The sequence below is a fragment of the Gigantopelta aegis genome, chromosome 3 (assembly GCF_016097555.1).
Source record: "Gigantopelta aegis isolate Gae_Host chromosome 3, Gae_host_genome, whole genome shotgun sequence".
In the NCBI taxonomy this organism is placed as follows: Eukaryota; Metazoa; Mollusca; class Gastropoda; order Neomphalida; family Peltospiridae; genus Gigantopelta; species Gigantopelta aegis.
Window position 1 is genome coordinate 94,287,612 of NC_054701.1, and position 18,782 is coordinate 94,306,393.

An 18,782-nucleotide genomic window follows, 5' to 3' on the forward strand; every position below is an offset into this window, starting at 1 on the left:
ATAATTACTTGGTTTGTGATGAGTATAGAAACACTATAATGACCTGGTTTGAGATGAGTGTAGAAACACTATAATTACCTGGTTTGAGATGAGTGTAGAAACACTATAATTACTTGGTTTGAGATGAGTATAGAAACACTATAATTACTTGGTTTGAGATGAGTGTAGAAACACTATAATTACCTGGTTTGAGATGAGTGTAGAAACACTATAATTACCTGGTTTGAGATGAGTGTAGAAATGCTATGATTACTTGGTTTGAGATGAGTGTAGAAACACTATAATTACCTGGTTTAAGATAAGTACAGAAACACTATAATTACCTGGTTTGAGATGAGTGTAGAAACACTATAATTACTTGGTTTAAGATAAGTACAGAAACACTATAATTACTTGGTTTGAGATGAGTGTAGAAACACTATAATTACCTGGTTTAAGATAAGTACAGAAACACTATAATTACCTGGTTTGAGATGAGTGTAGAAACACTATAATTACTTGGTTTGAGATGAGTGTAGAAACACTATAATTACTTGGTTTGAGATGAGTATAGAAACACTATAATTACCTGGTTTGAGATGAGTGTAGAAACACTATAATTACCTGGTTTGAGATGAGTGTAGAAACACTATAATTACCTGGTTTGAGATGAGTACAGAAACACTATAATTACCTGGTTTGAGATGAGTATAGAAATGCTATAATTACCTGGTTTGAGATGAGTATAGAAATGCTATAATTACCTGGTTTGAGATGAGTATAGAAATGCTATAATTACCTGGTTTGAGATGAGTATAGAAACACTATAATTACCTGGTTTGAGATGAGTGTAGAAACACTATAATTACCTGGTTTGAGATGAGTGTAGAAACACTATAATTACCTGGTTTGAGATGAGTATAGAAATGCTATAATTACCTGGTTTGAGATGAGTATAGAAACACTATAATTACCTGGTTTGAGATGAGTGTAGAAACACTATAATTACCTGGTTTGAGATGAGTATAGAAACACTATAATTACCTGGTTTGAGACGAGTGTAGAAACACTGTTGTAGAACGAGTCCATGTGTTCCGGTTTGATGTTGGCAAAGCTGTGTTTGTCTGCAAACACGTTGATCACGTTGGGGTGCCAGCTGTGAAAACCCACAACACACATTCAAACTTATGCAAACTTAATCTTACATTTCCAGTTCAACATTATCCTGACAAATATATATACAGCTGTCCCATAACAACTATCTAAAACTGTACAACACATCTTTGGACGTAAGAGACACACAGAGGTGCCTTTTACATGGGAATGAAATTAACACTGGATTGAAATTGTGAAGAAAATGCGTGGCTGTGAAAGGTAGGCTACAGGGTACTTTAAGCTTTTCATCCAAGAACAAAGAGAGAGGTTTATGATGGTGCAAAAATCGAGAATTCCACCAAAATTCATAGGATTTTTGATGATACTTCCATCTTACAGCAAGCTTCAATATGTATACAACTTACTGACTGGTCAAACTAATTGACAGTAGTTTTACCTGTGCATCAGCTTTTCCTCTGATTTCTCTAGATCCAACATGACATTAGTTTTCAAACCTTCAAAGTCCATGGGCCCATTCGCTCTGTAATCCAAAGAAAAAGTAAAAGCTACCTTCACTAATCTAATGATTAAACTTAAACACTGCAGGCAATCCTATAACCATTATATATGTTTATATTAACTCCATCTCATCAAGTGAAAGGTGGGCCATTTTGCATCTTGTATGTATATCATAATACAATGACCACTAAACATTGCCTTTTATTAATGTTTATTCTGCAATCAATAAACACATTGGCAAGATATGACGACAAGATCAATGTCTATATTTTCAGTCACTGATCAAAATTACAGGTCATGTAACATACGGCCAACTCATTTGTTTACTGCACACCATATTTTCAATGACCAACTTTTTAATATTGTTACTTTTAACACAGTATATACAACGTTTTGCCATGTGGTAAAAATTACCTATTTATTTATTAATTAAAGAGTTTAAATTTATAACACTTCACTGATGTGACAAGATGTATCTCATACTAAAAAATACTTACCAGATTGATGGAACACAATTTGTACAGCAGTTAGTTCATGATGGATTGCGAGATAATTAAAATAAAAGGTGATAGCTTCAGGATATCAATCACCTGTCATGGACACCACTATCTGGTAGTCAGAGACTGTGTCCATGGCAGGCGTGCTTGAACAGTACCAATATCTGGTAGTCAGAGACTGTGTCCATGACAGCGTGCTTGAACAGTTTCTGAGGGAAGCATGCCAAAAATGACCAATCCCCAAGCCATACCCATATATCAGCTTTATCTTGCTCAGGCTGACTGGCCATTCTAACATTTTACAGGATAAAACCAATGTGTTAAAGCTCATCAGACCTGTGCTGTGCACCAATCTCACCTGTACGTGGACACGTCAACGAGGATCATGTGACCGAGCGTCGTCTGGCACATCCTCAGCACCGTGCTCATCGACGGGTGCAGTAGATGCAGATGTTCAGCAATGTACTCACAGTTAGCCATGTAGCTGTTGTGCCATGGCCGTGAGAAGTCCAACCCTCTGAAAGTACCAGCACACTGCATGTAGTCATTAGTTTAATTATCAGTGACAGACACATATTATCTCGTGCACACCGAGAAATGTCGAACATTTTGCTGGTCTTGTAAAGTATAGGTGAGATACTGTCCTTTTTTCTTTCTTTTTTTCTTTTTTTACCACAGTACAAGAAGTGGAACAATTTTTTAAATCCAGAATGACAGAAAAACAGGCATCTGAGAATAAAAAAATTGCTTGTCCAATTTATGGGACAAATTATGCAAAAATAAATTCAGGTAAGCCATTTAATTTTTGCATAACCCGTAATGTCCATGTAAATGGTGTCCTAATTTGCTCAATTTAATGCACGGCTGAAAAATAGGTTATGCCAAATGAAATGTATGTAAGCAACACTCAAATGAAATGATCATTCCTACAGATTTCTCTCATCCCTGATTCATTCATTTCAACTTATTCTCGTGCTTACATCCAGCTAAGGTTCAAGCATACTGTCCTTGGCACACACCTCAGCTATTTGGGCTGTGTCCAGGACAGTGGGTTAGTGATTAGTTGGTTAGTGGTTAGTGAGAGAGAAGAGGGCGTAGTGGCCTCACACCTTCCAATCGAGTCCTTAAGAACTTGCTCTGGGTTGGAGCCGATACCGGGCTGCGAACCCTGTACCTAACAGCCTGTAGTCCGATGGCTTAACCACTGCACCACCGAGGCCGGTTCTCATCCCTGAAAACCCCACACAACCATCCAATCAAGTACAGAGATGTGTTTTGTCAGGGGTTAATATGAGCAGCAGGTGGAGAAGGTCCACCTAAAGGAAATTACAAACAGTGATCTTCATCTGTAGAAGGGATTGATTGCTGGCCGTGTTAAACTAGGTTGTTATGACATCTTTGATTACATACTAATGCTGTTTAGAGGAGGTGTTTTCAAAAGACAAATATATGTATGCACACAAATATGCATGCACTAAAACACATATATACACTCAGATACACAGACACATGTAGACACACACAGAAGTATAGTACAGACAATTAAACACACACACACACACACACACACACACACACACATACACTTACACAAACTTAAGCATACACATATACACACTCAGACACTTATGTACATGTAGACACACACATACATACATACATACAGACACTTGGACTCATACACATGTATACACTCGTAGACACACACAGAAGTATAGTACAGACAATTAAACACACACTTACACACACACACACACACACACACACACACACTTACACAAACTTAAGCATACACATATACACACTCAGACACTTATGTACATGTAGACACACACATACATACATACATACAGACACTTGGACTCATACACATGTATACACTCGTAGACACACACAGAAGTATAGTACAGACAATTAAACACACACTTACACACACACACACACACACACACTTACACAAACTTAAGCATACACATATACACACTCAGACACTTATGTACATGTAGACACACACATACATACATACATACAGACACTTGGACTCATACACATGTATACACTCGTAGACACACACAGAAGTATAGTACAGACAATTAAACACACACACACACACACACACACACAACACACACTTACACAAACTTAAGCATACACATATACACACTCAGACACTTATGTACATGTAGACACACACATACATACATACATACAGACACTTGGACTCATACACATGTATACACTCGTAGACACACACAGAAGTATAGTACAGACAATTAAACACACACTTACACACACACACACACACACACACACACACACTTACACAAACTTAAGCATACACATATACACACTCAGACACTTATGTACATGTAGACACACACATACATACATACATACAGACACTTGGACTCATACACATGTATACACTCGTAGACACACACAGAAGTATAGTACAGACAATTAAACACACACTTACACACACACACACACACACACACTTACACAAACTTAAGCATACACATATACACACTCAGACACTTATGTACATGTAGACACACACATACATACATACATACAGACACTTGGACTCATACACATGTATACACTCGTAGACACACACAGAAGTATAGTACAGACAATTAAACACACACTTACACACACACACACACACACACACTTACACAAACTTAAGCATACACATATACACACTCAGACACTTATGTACATGTAGACACACACATACATACATACATACAGACACTTGGACTCATACACATGTATACACTCGTAGACACACACAGAAGTATAGTACAGACAATTAAACACACACTTACACACACACACACACACACACACACTTACACAAACTTAAGCATACACATATACACACTCAGACACTTATGTACATGTAGACACACACATACATACATACATACAGACACTTGGACTCATACACATGTATACACTCGTAGACACACACAGAAGTATAGTACAGACAATTAAACACACACTTACACACACACACACACACACACACACTTACACAAACTTAAGCATACACATATACACACTCAGACACTTATGTACATGTAGACACACACATACATACATACATACAGACACTTGGACTCATCCACATGTATACACTCGTAGACACACACAAACAGACACTCCAAACATACACACACATGCATGCAGTGTTACAGGATCTTACTCTGGTTCAGAAGGTGGTGGTCCTGCCACTTCATACTCCAGTCCCTTCACACTTGGTGTTAGCAAGACATGTTGAACTGGAACACAAACATAAATAAAATAATCTCACTGTATGAGGAACACCACTGTTATTTTTAGACGTTCTTAACTGGAACACAAAAACAAACATATCAAAGACAATAACTAAAAATCTCACAGCATCAACAGCACTCAGGTCGTAAGTCACTGTAAACATTTGAACTCGGGAATATTATAAAAATTGATTACCTGCATACAAAACATATCTCCAACTAGTGTGGACAAATTAACATTTTGGGTGAGCATTGCTGTTTTATATGTATATCCTGACCAATGCTTTTATAAACTGCACATGAACTTTTCCTTTTTCTTTTTACAACTAAAACTGAATACAATACAAAAGATACTTTCAGTGGAGGCTAGTGAGGTGCATGGATCTTTAACGTGGTTAACGGAGCAGCACCTACCCATGGATTTCTTCATGCTGCTGGTGAAGTCTGTGTGGACCTCATCGAAGAGGTCGTTGATGCAGGTCTTGAAGTGCGGCGAACCCTGCAGCTCCTCCGGGATCTTCTTGATGATGTGCACCGCCCACTCGGCCTGCATGGGCGTGATCGGACCACTCTCCACGCAGCCCTTCAAAAACCGGTAGTTCAGCTACAAACACAACAGTCCCATGTTAGCAGATATAACATGGATAGAAATCACAAAACGTCACATTAATCTGTTTCTTAAGATCATATACAACCAGTAGTTCAGCTACAAACACAACGGTCCCATGTTAGCAGATATAACATGGATAGAAATCACAAAACGTCACATTAATCTGTTTCTTAAGATCATATACAACCAGTAGTTCAGCTACAAACACAACGGTCCCATGTTAGCAGATATAACATGGATAGAAATCAAATTAACCTGTTTATTAAGACCATATGAAACTTGTAGTTGAACAACAAACACAACGGTCCCATGTTAGCAGATATCACATGGATAGAAATCAGATAATATCACATTAACCTGTTTATTAAGACCATATGAAACTTGTAGTTGAACAACAAACATAATGGTCCCATGTTAGCAGATATCACATGGATGGAAATCAGATAACATCACATTAACCTGTTTATTAAGACCATATGAAACTTGTAGTTGAACAACAAACATAACGGTCCCATGTTAGCAGATATCACATGGATGGAAATCAGATAACATCACATTAACCTGTTTATTAAGACCATATGAAACTTGTAGTTGAACAACAAACATAACGGTCCCATGTTAGCAGATATCACATGGATGGAAATCAGATAACATCACATTAACCTGTTTATTAAGACCATATGAAACTTGTAGTTGAACAACAAACATAATGGTCCCATGTTAGCAGATATCACATGGATGGAAATCAGATAACATCACATTAACCTGTTTATTAAGACCATATGAAACTTGTAGTTGAACAACAAACATAACGGTCCCATGTTAGCAGATATCACATGGATGGAAATCAGATAACATCACATTAACCTGTTTATTAAGACCATATGAAACTTGTAGTTGAACAACAAACATAACGGTCCCATGTTAGCAGATATCACATGGATGGAAATCAGATAACATCACATTAACCTGTTTATTAAGATCATACAAACTTGCAGTTCAGCTACAAACACAATGGTCCAATTAAGTCAGCAAATCAGAAAACATCACTGATATTACCTTTTACACTCATCTCAATCAGGTTTTAGACCAAAACACTCATGCCAAACAGCACTTATTGATATAACTGATAAATGGTTACATGAAATGAATGAAGGAAATCTAAATGGAGTCATATTTCTTGATTTCAAAAAAACTTTTGATGTTGTGGACCATTCAATTCTGATTCAAAAGTTAAACATTTATGGCTGCAAAGGGAATTCTCTTAACTTGTTCCAATCTTATTTAACTAACAGGACACAGCAAGTCACTATAGGAATGGCAACATCAGAACCTAAATCCATTATTTATGGTGTTCCACAGGGTTCCATACTAGGACCTCTTCTCTTTATACTGTACATAAATGATCTTCCACTATACATTGAACATTGTACCACAAGTATGTATGCAGATGATTCAACAATGTTCATGTCAGGGAAAACTGTTACTCAAATTCAAGATAAACTACAGCAAGATCTGAATAGTGCAGAAAAATGGTGTTCCTATAATAAAATGTTCATAAACACAAAAAAGACCAAATATATGACTATAGGAACAAGACAAAAAGTTACAATCCAAAATGATATTTCTCTTATAATAAATTCAGAACGTCTGCAACACACTGAATGCGAAAAACTATTAGGAATTAAAGTTGATAATAATTTAAAATGGACAAATCAGGTTAAACATGTGTCTTCCCTGATCTCTAAACGTCTGTATCTGTTATCAAAAATCATTAGGTATTTAAATTTAGATGCAAGAAAACTTTTCTACAATGGGTATATTTTACCACTCATCGATTACTGCTGTGTAATTTGGGGAAACTGTAATCAGGATGGATTAGAACGTTTACTAAAACTGCAAAAGAGAGCTGCAAGGATGATATTAGATGTAGATACTATTACTCCATCTGCCCCACTATTTAAACAGTTAAAATGGATGACAATGGAAACACGAATCCACTATCACAAATGTTTACAAATTTATAAATGTCTATACAATGAAGCCCCAAACTATCTTTCAAACTTATTAATATATGTTGGAGAAAACAATCCCTACAACCTTCGAAATGTAGAGGATAGAAATCTATTAATTCCAAAACCTAAAATGTCTTTATTTAAACATGCTTTCAGTTACTCTGGACCAGTACTTTGGAATAAATTGCCTAAAGCTATCCGATTATCGCCAAATACTGCTGTTTTTAAATATAGACTCAAGAAATATTTTCTAAAATAATATCATTTGTACATATGTTTATTGCCATATATGTATTTTCTATTTGTTCATAAATGTATGCATTGTAATTCTGTATTGTTTGTACCTGAGGGCCTCAGGGAAGATTAGCTTTTGCTAACTGTGTTACCCTCACTAAATAAAGAATTTATTATTATTATTATTATTATTATTAATCTATTTATTAAGACCATATGAAACTTGTAGTTCAGTTACAAATACACCGGTATAAGTTAGCAGATGCAAACAAGGATTTATCCAGGTTGGGGTTTTCTTCAGGGTCCTTGTTTGTCAGATGGAACTGGGAACATTAGTTTGATTTAATAATACTTTGGATGGTTTCTGAGGCCAATGAATGATGCAATGCCCCATTATTATATTATATTATCTGAATAAACTTAATTACAAAAACATTTACACATCAACTTGGGGATTTTCAGGACATCTTGCTTTTGGGAAGCTAGGGGCCTATATGTTTGGTTCTGCAGAAAGCCTGGATAAGTCCCATGGAAATCAGAAAAATTGAGATTTAACCTATTTATTACGACCAAACACATGGGAAACACTCGTCTTTCTTAGTAAGTGTCTTTTATAAAAAGATATTTGGATGAACATAAGCAAATATTGGGAAATGGGGAATGGGAAAACTGCTTAACGTGCACATTCAGAGCAAGCTGTTGTAGCGCATGCCTGTCCTGGGCACAAGTACCGGCCTCAGCTGGTTCCTCCATCCAGGACATAAGCAAATATTAAGTTAACCTATTTATAGACTACCCACAGAACCTACATGTAAGTCTTGACTTACAAATTGGCTTTACATACAGGTTAAAATATTACAAACCAAAATGTCTTCATGTCTAGGTAGATATATTCAACTGAAAGTCTATAATTACAACAACTAATAAAAACTTATAACTATAGATTGATGTTTGCCAAAAGCATATGTAATTAATTATATTTAACACCATAAAAAAGAGAATCATATCATCAAATAATGAACTGGTTTGTAAAACACTTAACATGAACTTTATCATCATGCAGGTATTGAGGCAAGTTTTAACAAACTATTTAATAATTTAAAATATTTAAAAAATAATTTGTATATATTTGGTCATACAATTTGGATATGACACTAAAACATTAACATTAAAGAACCAACAAATGTCAATGATTAAACAATGCTAAAAATTAACAATAAACTTATGCAGATCTGTAAACAGAACAAAAACAACATTAAAATATTAAACTTTGAAACAACATGAACTGAATAAAACAAAATCAGAATAGTATCAGTATCCATGCCCATATAATGGATCTTAAAATGGGGGAGGGGGGGGGGGGAGGAGGTGTGTCTGTGATTTTGGCAAATTGTACAAGCTCAATGTTTTTGGTGCTAGCCTCTCTACGTAGGATTATCTTTTACCCCTTTATAGGCCTATAACTGTGTGGAGGAGTAAGGGTTATTTCAAATTTGGGTACAGTTTGATGGGAGGGTGTGCACCTCAGACCTTAAATAGAACACATTTACCTGATACTGATAATTACATGACCTTTGTTTAAACCCCTCAAATTGCCATCCACCCTATGGGCATGGTATCAATATCATCCTACACAACAAAACTATAGCAATATAAGAAAACGTTAGGTACTAATTAAACCACTAGGCCACAGAACTGGAATAAGATCCTAGTATTAAATCACCAAGCTATAAACTAAGATAATGATATGTATATCTGGGTTTAAACCACTATAGTCTGCTAGATTAGGGCATTGGACAAAAAAGAAACATCAAATGACCTACTATTTTCGAAACTAGAGTATAGAACTGTAACATATTTGAGTTATAAACCACTAAATAAGGAAACTGTAATAATAATATTACATAAAAGTACCAAATGATCCAGTTAGAAATATGAGATATATAATTATATTGAGCTAAAACCATTAGACTGGTAACAATATTAAATAATATGACCATAGAACTTAGGACATATGACATCGGAGTTAAAACAATCAGAATAGGAAGCTGAAATAATCTAACATTGTTTAAACCATTAGACTGGTAACAATATTAACTAATATGACTATAGAACTTAGGACATATGACATCGGAGTTAAAGCCACGAGAATAGGAAGCTGAAATAAGCTAACATTGTTAAATGATCCAGTTGCAGATGCTCATCTATTCAGTTATAGAATTATTCAGATATTATAGAACTGAGTACAATATATGTGTTAAAACTGTCAGATACTGAAGCTGGAATAATATAATCGTATTACATAATCAGATATAGAACTGAGTACAATATATGTGTTAAAACTGTCAGATATTGAAGCTGGAATAATATAATCGTATTACATAACCAGATATAGAACTGAGTACAATATATGTGTTAAAACTGTCAGATATTGAAGCTGGAATAATATAATCATATTACATAATCAAGATATAGAACTGAGTACAATATATGTGTTAAAACTGTCAGATATTGAAGCTGGAATAATATAATCGTATTACATAACCAGATATAGAACTGAGTACAATATATGTTAAAACTGTCAGATATTGAAGCTGGAATAATATAATCATATTACATAATCAAGATATAGAACTGAGTACAATATATGTGTTAAAACTGTCAGATATTGAAGCTGGAATAATATAATCGTATTACATAATTCAGGCACAGAACTGAAATAACGTGGAAAGGTTGAACTAGGATAGAGAATTAACAGTGTTTGAGATAGATTTCATGGTGTTAAACCTTTCTATCCAGCTGTATATCATGTCTGTTTTCTAAGAAAATGGATTTGAAGTGATACAGAGATTAGCAGATAACTTTCAGTGTGTGTGAACCTTTAGCATTTAGCTTTGCAATGCAGAAGTACTCTGTAATATTGAATATAAGCCAGACTATATAGAGATTACTATAAACTTGTTTTTTTAATTGACTCTTATACACAAGGGCAAACCAAGTGCTCTTACAGAAGATGTCTGAGTCACTGACTCTTATACACAAGGGCAAACCAAGTGCTCTTATGGAAGATGTTTAAATCATTGACTCTTATACACAAGGGCAAACCAAGTGCTCTTACAGTAGATGTCTGAGTCACTGACTCTTATACACAAGGGCAAACCAAGTGCTCTTACAGGAGATGTCTGAGTCACTGACTCTTATACACAAGGGCAAACCAAGTGCTCTTACAGAAGATGTCTGAGTCACTGACTCTTATACACAAGGGCAAACCAAGTGCTCTTATGGAAGATGTTTAAATCATTGACTCTTATACACAAGGGCAAACCAAGTGCTCTTACAGAAGATGTCTGAGTCACTGACTCTTATACACAAGGGCAAACCAAGTGCTCTTACAGAAGATGTCTGAGTCACTGACTCTTATACCCAAGGGCAAACCAAGTGCTCTTACGGAAGATGTTTAAATCATTGACTCTTTTACGGGAGGGCAAACCAAGTGCTCTTACAGAAAATGTCTGAGTCACTGACTCTTATACACAAGGGCAAACCAAGTGCTCTTACAGAAGATGTTTAAATCATTGACTCTTTTACGGGAGGGCAAACCAAGTGCTCTTACAGAAGATGTCTGAGTCACTGACTCTTATACACAAGGGCAAACCAAGTGCTCTTACAGAAGATGTCTGAGTCACTGACTCTTATACACAAGGGCAAACCAAGTGCTCTTACAGAAGATGTCTGAGTCACTGACTCTTATACACAAGGGCAAACCAAGTGCTCTTACGGAAGATGTTTAAATCATTGACTCTTTTACGGGAGGGCAAACCAAGTGCTCTTACAGAAGTCTCTAACCTATATTCTGAGGCATCTTAATCCTGTTTCTATCAGTTTAAAAATGTAGTATTAACTGATGTACCAATGGGTGGGAACATGACCTCACCTTAAAAGACAAGTGATTATAGTTATGGATACCATACACTTGCCTTCATCTACATAGCTTTTGACAGTCCAAACATGACACAAGCTTTTGGCCACTGATATGACCGTCCAGGGCAGAAGGAACCCAACACTATGGCTGTCTTAAGTGCAGATAAAGGTTTTTGTGACACGTATAGAGATGTGATTGATAATGCAGACCAAGCAGTATGTATATGGCAGTTAAATAAGCAGCTCAGATATTCCTGTAAATGGTTTTAGACTGAAGACTTCTCTTCCTATTAGCAGCAATAGCTTGATGCTTAAGATAGATATTCAAATTCTAAAATGCTGACATCTTGAGCAAAACAATTAACTTCATTAAGGACCTGTTTTCTACACACTTTAAAAAGTCTATGACATAATATAATTATCTACCAACACTATTTGGAGATTCAGACCTTTGTGCAGTGTAACCAAGATCAATTAATGTACAATTATAAAACAGTGTTCAAGGATTATGAAAGTTTTTAATAACAGCAACAGATGTCTGAAGAATTCATCAACAATTTTTTTTAATTTTTATTTATTAATGCATTAATGTTTGTTTTGTTGGGTTTTTTGGGTTTGTGTTTTTTAAATGATGTTTAGTTTGGTAGGATTTTATATAATCTAAACTGCTTTGTCCAAATAAGACAAAATGTTCCACAAGATTTTTGTTTTCAATACTGCTGATTGTTGTTCTTGTGAAATAATGTAATTAAATTGTTCAGATTAGTTTTTAGGGTATGTAACATATACCAGATTACTAGAATTAGAAGTACTACAGTAAACAGGTGATAATTACTTATGATATAAAAACATGTCAGGTTTTCTTTTCATTTTCATCATTTAAATATTTAACATTTGCACAGACCTAAAGTAAAAATGTGATTATGATAAGAAAAGATGTCTAGTTTAATTTCACTTCGACAATGTAAACATTTAACATTTTACAAATACACTAGAGTTTATAGGTTTTTGTGTTTTAACAATGTAAACATTTAACAGATGCACTGTTATAGATTTTTGTGTCTTTTAATATGACACTTTATCCATTTGACTAGCTTGGCTGATTACTCGAATCTTTTGTGTTTCAATATGACATTTTATTATCTTTGGATGATTACGTGAATCTTGTGTGTTTCAATATGACACTTTAATCATATCTTTGACATGAATCTTGTCTTGAAGAAACCCATACGCTAACTGTGCATACACCAAATCACCTTCATACAGGTAGCTAATCAATAACAGCATGGGCATGATTAAAAATAAAATATTTATACATGGAGCACTTGGTCCTGTCTGGGATACAGCCAATAGGATGGTAAACTACCGCTAGGTGTTATAGCAGCTACGTTTAAATTATAAACCAACAGAGCCATACAGCCTATAATTTAAAGTTAAATTTTAATTGCCTGACTTTATTATATATGCTTCATTTTAAACACACACAATTCTAAATACATTGAAGTAAAATGAAGATTTTTTTTCACAATGTCCATACTATATATACACCGGTACTGATAAAAAAGAAAGAAAGAAACCCACCATTTCTTTTAACAAACTTTTAATTTTATTTTTTCAGTGAGAGGTGTATTTTGGTTTTATTTTGCTTTGTTTAGTTTTTTGTTTTACATTTGAAATAATGTGATTAATTAATAACAATCCCATGTCAGGTAATAATTTCCAAAGTCAAAATCAGGTTTCCTTTTACGACAATGATGAATCAAGTGTCTTAAATAGCATGTACATGTCTTTTACAGAATTAAAATTGTAATTTTCATCTCACTAATATATATATATAATTTTATTCTGAAAATCTCCAAATTAGGTAATTAAGATTGAAAATCTACCTTTTCTTCTGCATTAATTTTTGGAGAATTATTAAAATTTTACAAATCACATACAATTATCATTTGAATAAAAATTAAGATTTGTTAGCAACATTACATGTGTACGGTACATATAAATATGCAGTAGATAAAAGAAAGAAATTATAATATAAACTATACATGAATGTATATAATTATATATACTGTACCAATATTATAGGCAACATGACTTGAGAAAACTAATAAACAGAACTTCATATTTCGAGGCCGAACAAATTAATTGTGTGGTTCTGGCAACAAAGATAGGTAGACAATATAAATGATTTACTTTTACATAAAAAGGACAAGCCCAATTAAGTTAGGAAAGAAGAAGAAACCTTTTAGAGCATCAAGAGTGAAGAAAAAATACACCAAATTTGCAACAAAAATACATGTTCCTAAAACAATATATATGACAAAAACTTCAACAGCAGAAAACTTTTGAGGGTTCACAACTAGTGAACTGGCCATATATGTCCAAAGTTATTGTTTTCACAAAAATAAATTTTAACATTTTTAAAAAGCTGGGGGGAAAATTACAAGAAAGCAATTTTAATATATTCAAATTAAATAGACTGGCATCACTCTTATTACATTTTCAAAATAGTGGACACAACCAGTCAGCCCTAAAAAAAGGTGTTGTGACAAAAAGAAGTCATTTAGGATAGAATAGTGTCTTATTTCACAAACAACAGCTTATTCAGCAATATGATACAAATTGTTGTTTGAGTGACAACAGTGTCCAGTTTGGAATAATTTAATCTTAAACCAACAACCACACAATTATTTTACTCTGACTCGATGAAACAAAAGCGGAGCTGTAAGAGCGAACTAGTAATAACAACAGACGTAACTGCTGTCGGGCGACGCTAAGAAACTGGACAGCACTTACCCGGACCTTCATGTCTTCGCTCATCATCTGTGCAGTTAATTAACACACACATACAGGTAACAACACAGTGAGATGTAGACAATACCAAAAAATAACAGGTGTGTGTGCAGAGAGGGGTCGAAACCCTGCACTGCTTCAAGATTTTTTTATTTTTTTTCAATCTATTTTCAGAGAGCATGACCCAACCTTCCCCATAAAAAGTTCACTCATCAGAGTCCAGACCCCTCCCTACACAATTTCTTTCACACGCACCTGCAATACAGCTATGGTGTAAACAGAACATGAATACACGTGAGAATAATTAATACAGTATAAATGAAAGAGTAACTTGTTTCCAAAGAGATGTGAACAAGGCAAAAATATATTTGTTTTGTGAGGCAAAAGAAAAAACTAATAAAAGAATACAATGTATATATTGTGTTGACTGACAATTTTTATAATTGTTGATATTGATGTTAAAGAGACGACATCATTATCATTCCCGTGAAGAACAATACATAAAATACATCTACAATTTCAAATAAAACAATTCCATGCTGTTCGTTTGACAAAGAGATTGAATTGTGATGTTTACCATAATCTTTTCGCCTTTGGTGAGCCTCTTGCGCTGTATTATTAATAGTAAGACAGTGTATTAGTATGTATTCCCGTGTGTTGTGTAATTACAACAAGCAACACGTGACTCATTAATACCAATTCAAAACAAATCACACGCTATTTATCTTCAGTGAAATGAAAATCAGTTACATATTTACTCTTATTTATAAACTGTGTAAATGGTCCGGGTTAGTAAAATTAAAAACATTTTGGTATGTATTCAAATGAACTGTGTAAATGGTCCGGGTTTGCAAATATGGGTAGTATTAGGTAAAACAATGTGTGGGAAAGAGACCATAAAATCATCTTTGCTGTTAACTTGAGAGTAGCTTACGTGTATGTGAACTCTTTCTTACATTTACTAGACCAAGCATCAACATTAACAACTTAGCTAGATGGCCAATAGTTTGTGAGTAAATTGTGTGCTATTACACAAACAGTTCTTTCACCATAAGATTGGAACAAAACTGATTTAAAACTCAGTTAACATTCGGTCTGTAAATACAATGTTGGGATTTTACTGAAATATAAAATGAATGTACGTTGTACCTCTGGTGGGAATTCTGGCGGTGGCGACTTGGCTGGTGTCAGCTCGTATTCCTCTTTAGTGTCCTCCATAGCTTTGATCGCAGTGTCTTGTCTGGTCAAACAAACCACTCATACATGTAATGGTTTTATTAACAATAAACAAAAACAGAATAACAATAATAAACAATAATAACTTACAATAAAGCAAAAAAATATTAATAAAATAATAATTTAATAATAAAATTAATAATAACAGTAACTATTACATAATTAATGATTTAAAAGATACTTTAACTATACCTATGAAAGTTACAAATATGGCATCATCATACAAAATTTAATTGATTTAAGACTTGTTTAGTAAATGATCAGTATAATTTAGAACAATGATTTTGAAGAAATGATTAAATAAAATGTTTTGTGATAATTGTCCTACAGAATGTTTTGTAGCGATTGTCTTGTAGAATGTTTTGTAGTGATTGTCTTATAGAATGTTTTGTAGCGATTGTCTTGTAGAATGTTTTATATATATACAATGATGATGGTCTCGCAGAACATTTTGTTGTGACCGTCTTACAAAATGTTTTGTAGTGATTGTCTTTGATGTTTCACAGTGATTGTCTTATAGAATGTTTGTAGTGATTGTCTTTGATGTTTTACAGTGATTGTCTTATAGAATGTTTTGTAGTGATTGTCTTTGATGTTTTACAGTGATTGTCTTATAGAATGTTTTGTAGTGATTGTCTTTGATGTTTTACAGTGATTGTCTTATAGAATGTTTTGTAGTGATTGATTTATAGAATGTTTTGAAGTGATTATCTTAAATATGTTTTGCAGTGAGTGTATAATAGTATGTCAGTGACTGTACTATGGAATGTTTTGTAGTGACTGTCTTATAGAAAGTTTTGTAATGAATGTCTAATAAATGTTTTTAGTAATTTTCATATAGAAAGTTTTGAAGTGATTGTCTTATATAGAATGTTTCATACCAATTATTTTATAGAATGGTTTTAGTGATTGTCAAATGTTTTGAATTCGTTAGATTTTAGCATATTTTGTAGTGACTGTCTTATAGAATGTTTTGTGATGACTGTCTTATGGAATGTTTTGTGATGACTGTCTTATGGAATGTTTTGTAGTCACAGTCTTATGGAATGTTTTGTAGTGACTGTCTTGTGGAATGTTTTATAGAGTCTGTCTTATGGAATGTTTTCTAGTGACTGCCTTACAGAATCTTCATCAGCAGCTGCTGTTTGTGATTGGACAGTCGGAATGTCATCATTTTACTCTTGGCAAATGGATCTTCCTTTGGGTATTTGGGTTTTCTGATTGGAGGAAGACGTGGGTAGCCTTCAGGTAGGATACTAGCCAGTTTGTTTGTGACCAGTATTCCACCTGGTGCGACATCCACTGGTGTTTCTTGAAGATCTGTGTCACCAGTAGTTTCCATTTTCCTGGAAGCCATCTACAAGTATATTATATAACTTTAAAAACAAATTTCCAAAGAAACATTTACAATATACACAAGATTCAACATTATTTAAATTTATCAATTAATTATCTTTTAATTATGGTATTACACATGTATTATTATTACATTATATGTAACATTTTGTGATGTTAATCCCCACAAAAAGAAAACACAAACAAAACATATATATATATATATCATCTGTATGCTGCAAATTTAGCAGAATGAAATCAGCTTGTATGATTCCCAAATTTTGGGTCAGAAGCATACATTTTTTAGACGGAATCCCAAAATATTTATATTGTACAACTTTACAATTCTGGTGGAATCCTAAATCTCCAAATTTAATTTCTGATTTGTCAACATCACTCACACATTTTACTGTCACTGTCATTTGATCAATCTAATTTTAGATTTTCTGTTTGTAGGTGTATTTTGTTTCTTTTACTTTGCTGATAAATATACTAGACAGATATAATCTGTAACAGTACAAATTTTTAAAATAACCTTGATCGGCTGCGTTTACTTTATAAAAAAATAACATATTGTTCTGAAATTAAACCCTAACCCCCCCCCCCCCCCACGTTCGCCCACCCGGCTAGTGGTTGTCTTTTTTTCAACTCCTCCGTCGGAATTTTTATTCACATTTGGCAGGCGGGCTGCACCCCTAATTAACAAATTATCTCGTTTTGTGACTAATTAACAAACGGACCACATAAGTGACAAAACCCAGACTGGGGCAGTGCTGTTAAACAGTGCCAAACTAAAGTTCTGTCAACATCATTATTAAGTGACTGGCATTGTCAAAGAACAGTTCATCAAAAACATCAAATGTATGTGCTATTTTTAATGTTAAATAAGTGTAAAACTGTACTACGGACTGTCCCTAATATCATAATATGGCTACATTAAATTGTTAAACGCAAAATCTTCTCAATGACAAACCTTTTGATAACAAAATACTCAAAAACTTCTAAACGCCCTCCTACAAACACACAGGAGTCACAATATTAATGTTATTTTTCACAGAATAAGGTTTTTTCCCCACATATCCAACAATTTGCCACAATATTAAAACATCTTATGCCCTTTGTTGTTATGGAAGCTTTAGCGACCAACCTCCATTATTTTTAGGCCCAGAAGCCAACTAACGTTAAGACGAAAGTGTTCATTGGTTACTCATCTCTAAAGAACCAATGCAATTAATCGTTACAGATGTACTTTGAAACTAGCCTT

General features: G+C 34.1%; 1 protein-coding gene across 5 annotated transcripts in view; it reads right to left on the bottom strand.

The window, feature by feature from the left end:
- LOC121369379 (dynein heavy chain 12, axonemal-like) overlaps positions 1-18,670 on the bottom strand; it is a 121,842-nt gene extending 103,172 nt beyond the window's left edge. For all 5 annotated transcript variants that reach the window (XM_041494440.1, XM_041494438.1, XM_041494439.1 and 2 more), the window contains exons 1-9: positions 18,492-18,670; positions 17,305-17,540; positions 16,097-16,187; positions 14,951-14,977; positions 5,789-5,978; positions 5,305-5,380; positions 2,449-2,607; positions 1,532-1,615; positions 1,024-1,135 (exon numbers count right to left, since the gene is read on the bottom strand). In XM_041494440.1, coding sequence (XP_041350374.1) covers positions 1,024-1,135; positions 1,532-1,615; positions 2,449-2,607; positions 5,305-5,380; positions 5,789-5,978; positions 14,951-14,977; positions 16,097-16,187; positions 17,305-17,540 — 975 coding nt within the window. In that variant the 5' untranslated portion in view covers positions 18,492-18,670. The remainder of the gene's footprint in view (positions 1-1,023; positions 1,136-1,531; positions 1,616-2,448; positions 2,608-5,304; positions 5,381-5,788; positions 5,979-14,950; positions 14,978-16,096; positions 16,188-17,304; positions 17,541-18,491) is intronic.
- Positions 18,671-18,782: the final 112 nt, after the last annotated feature.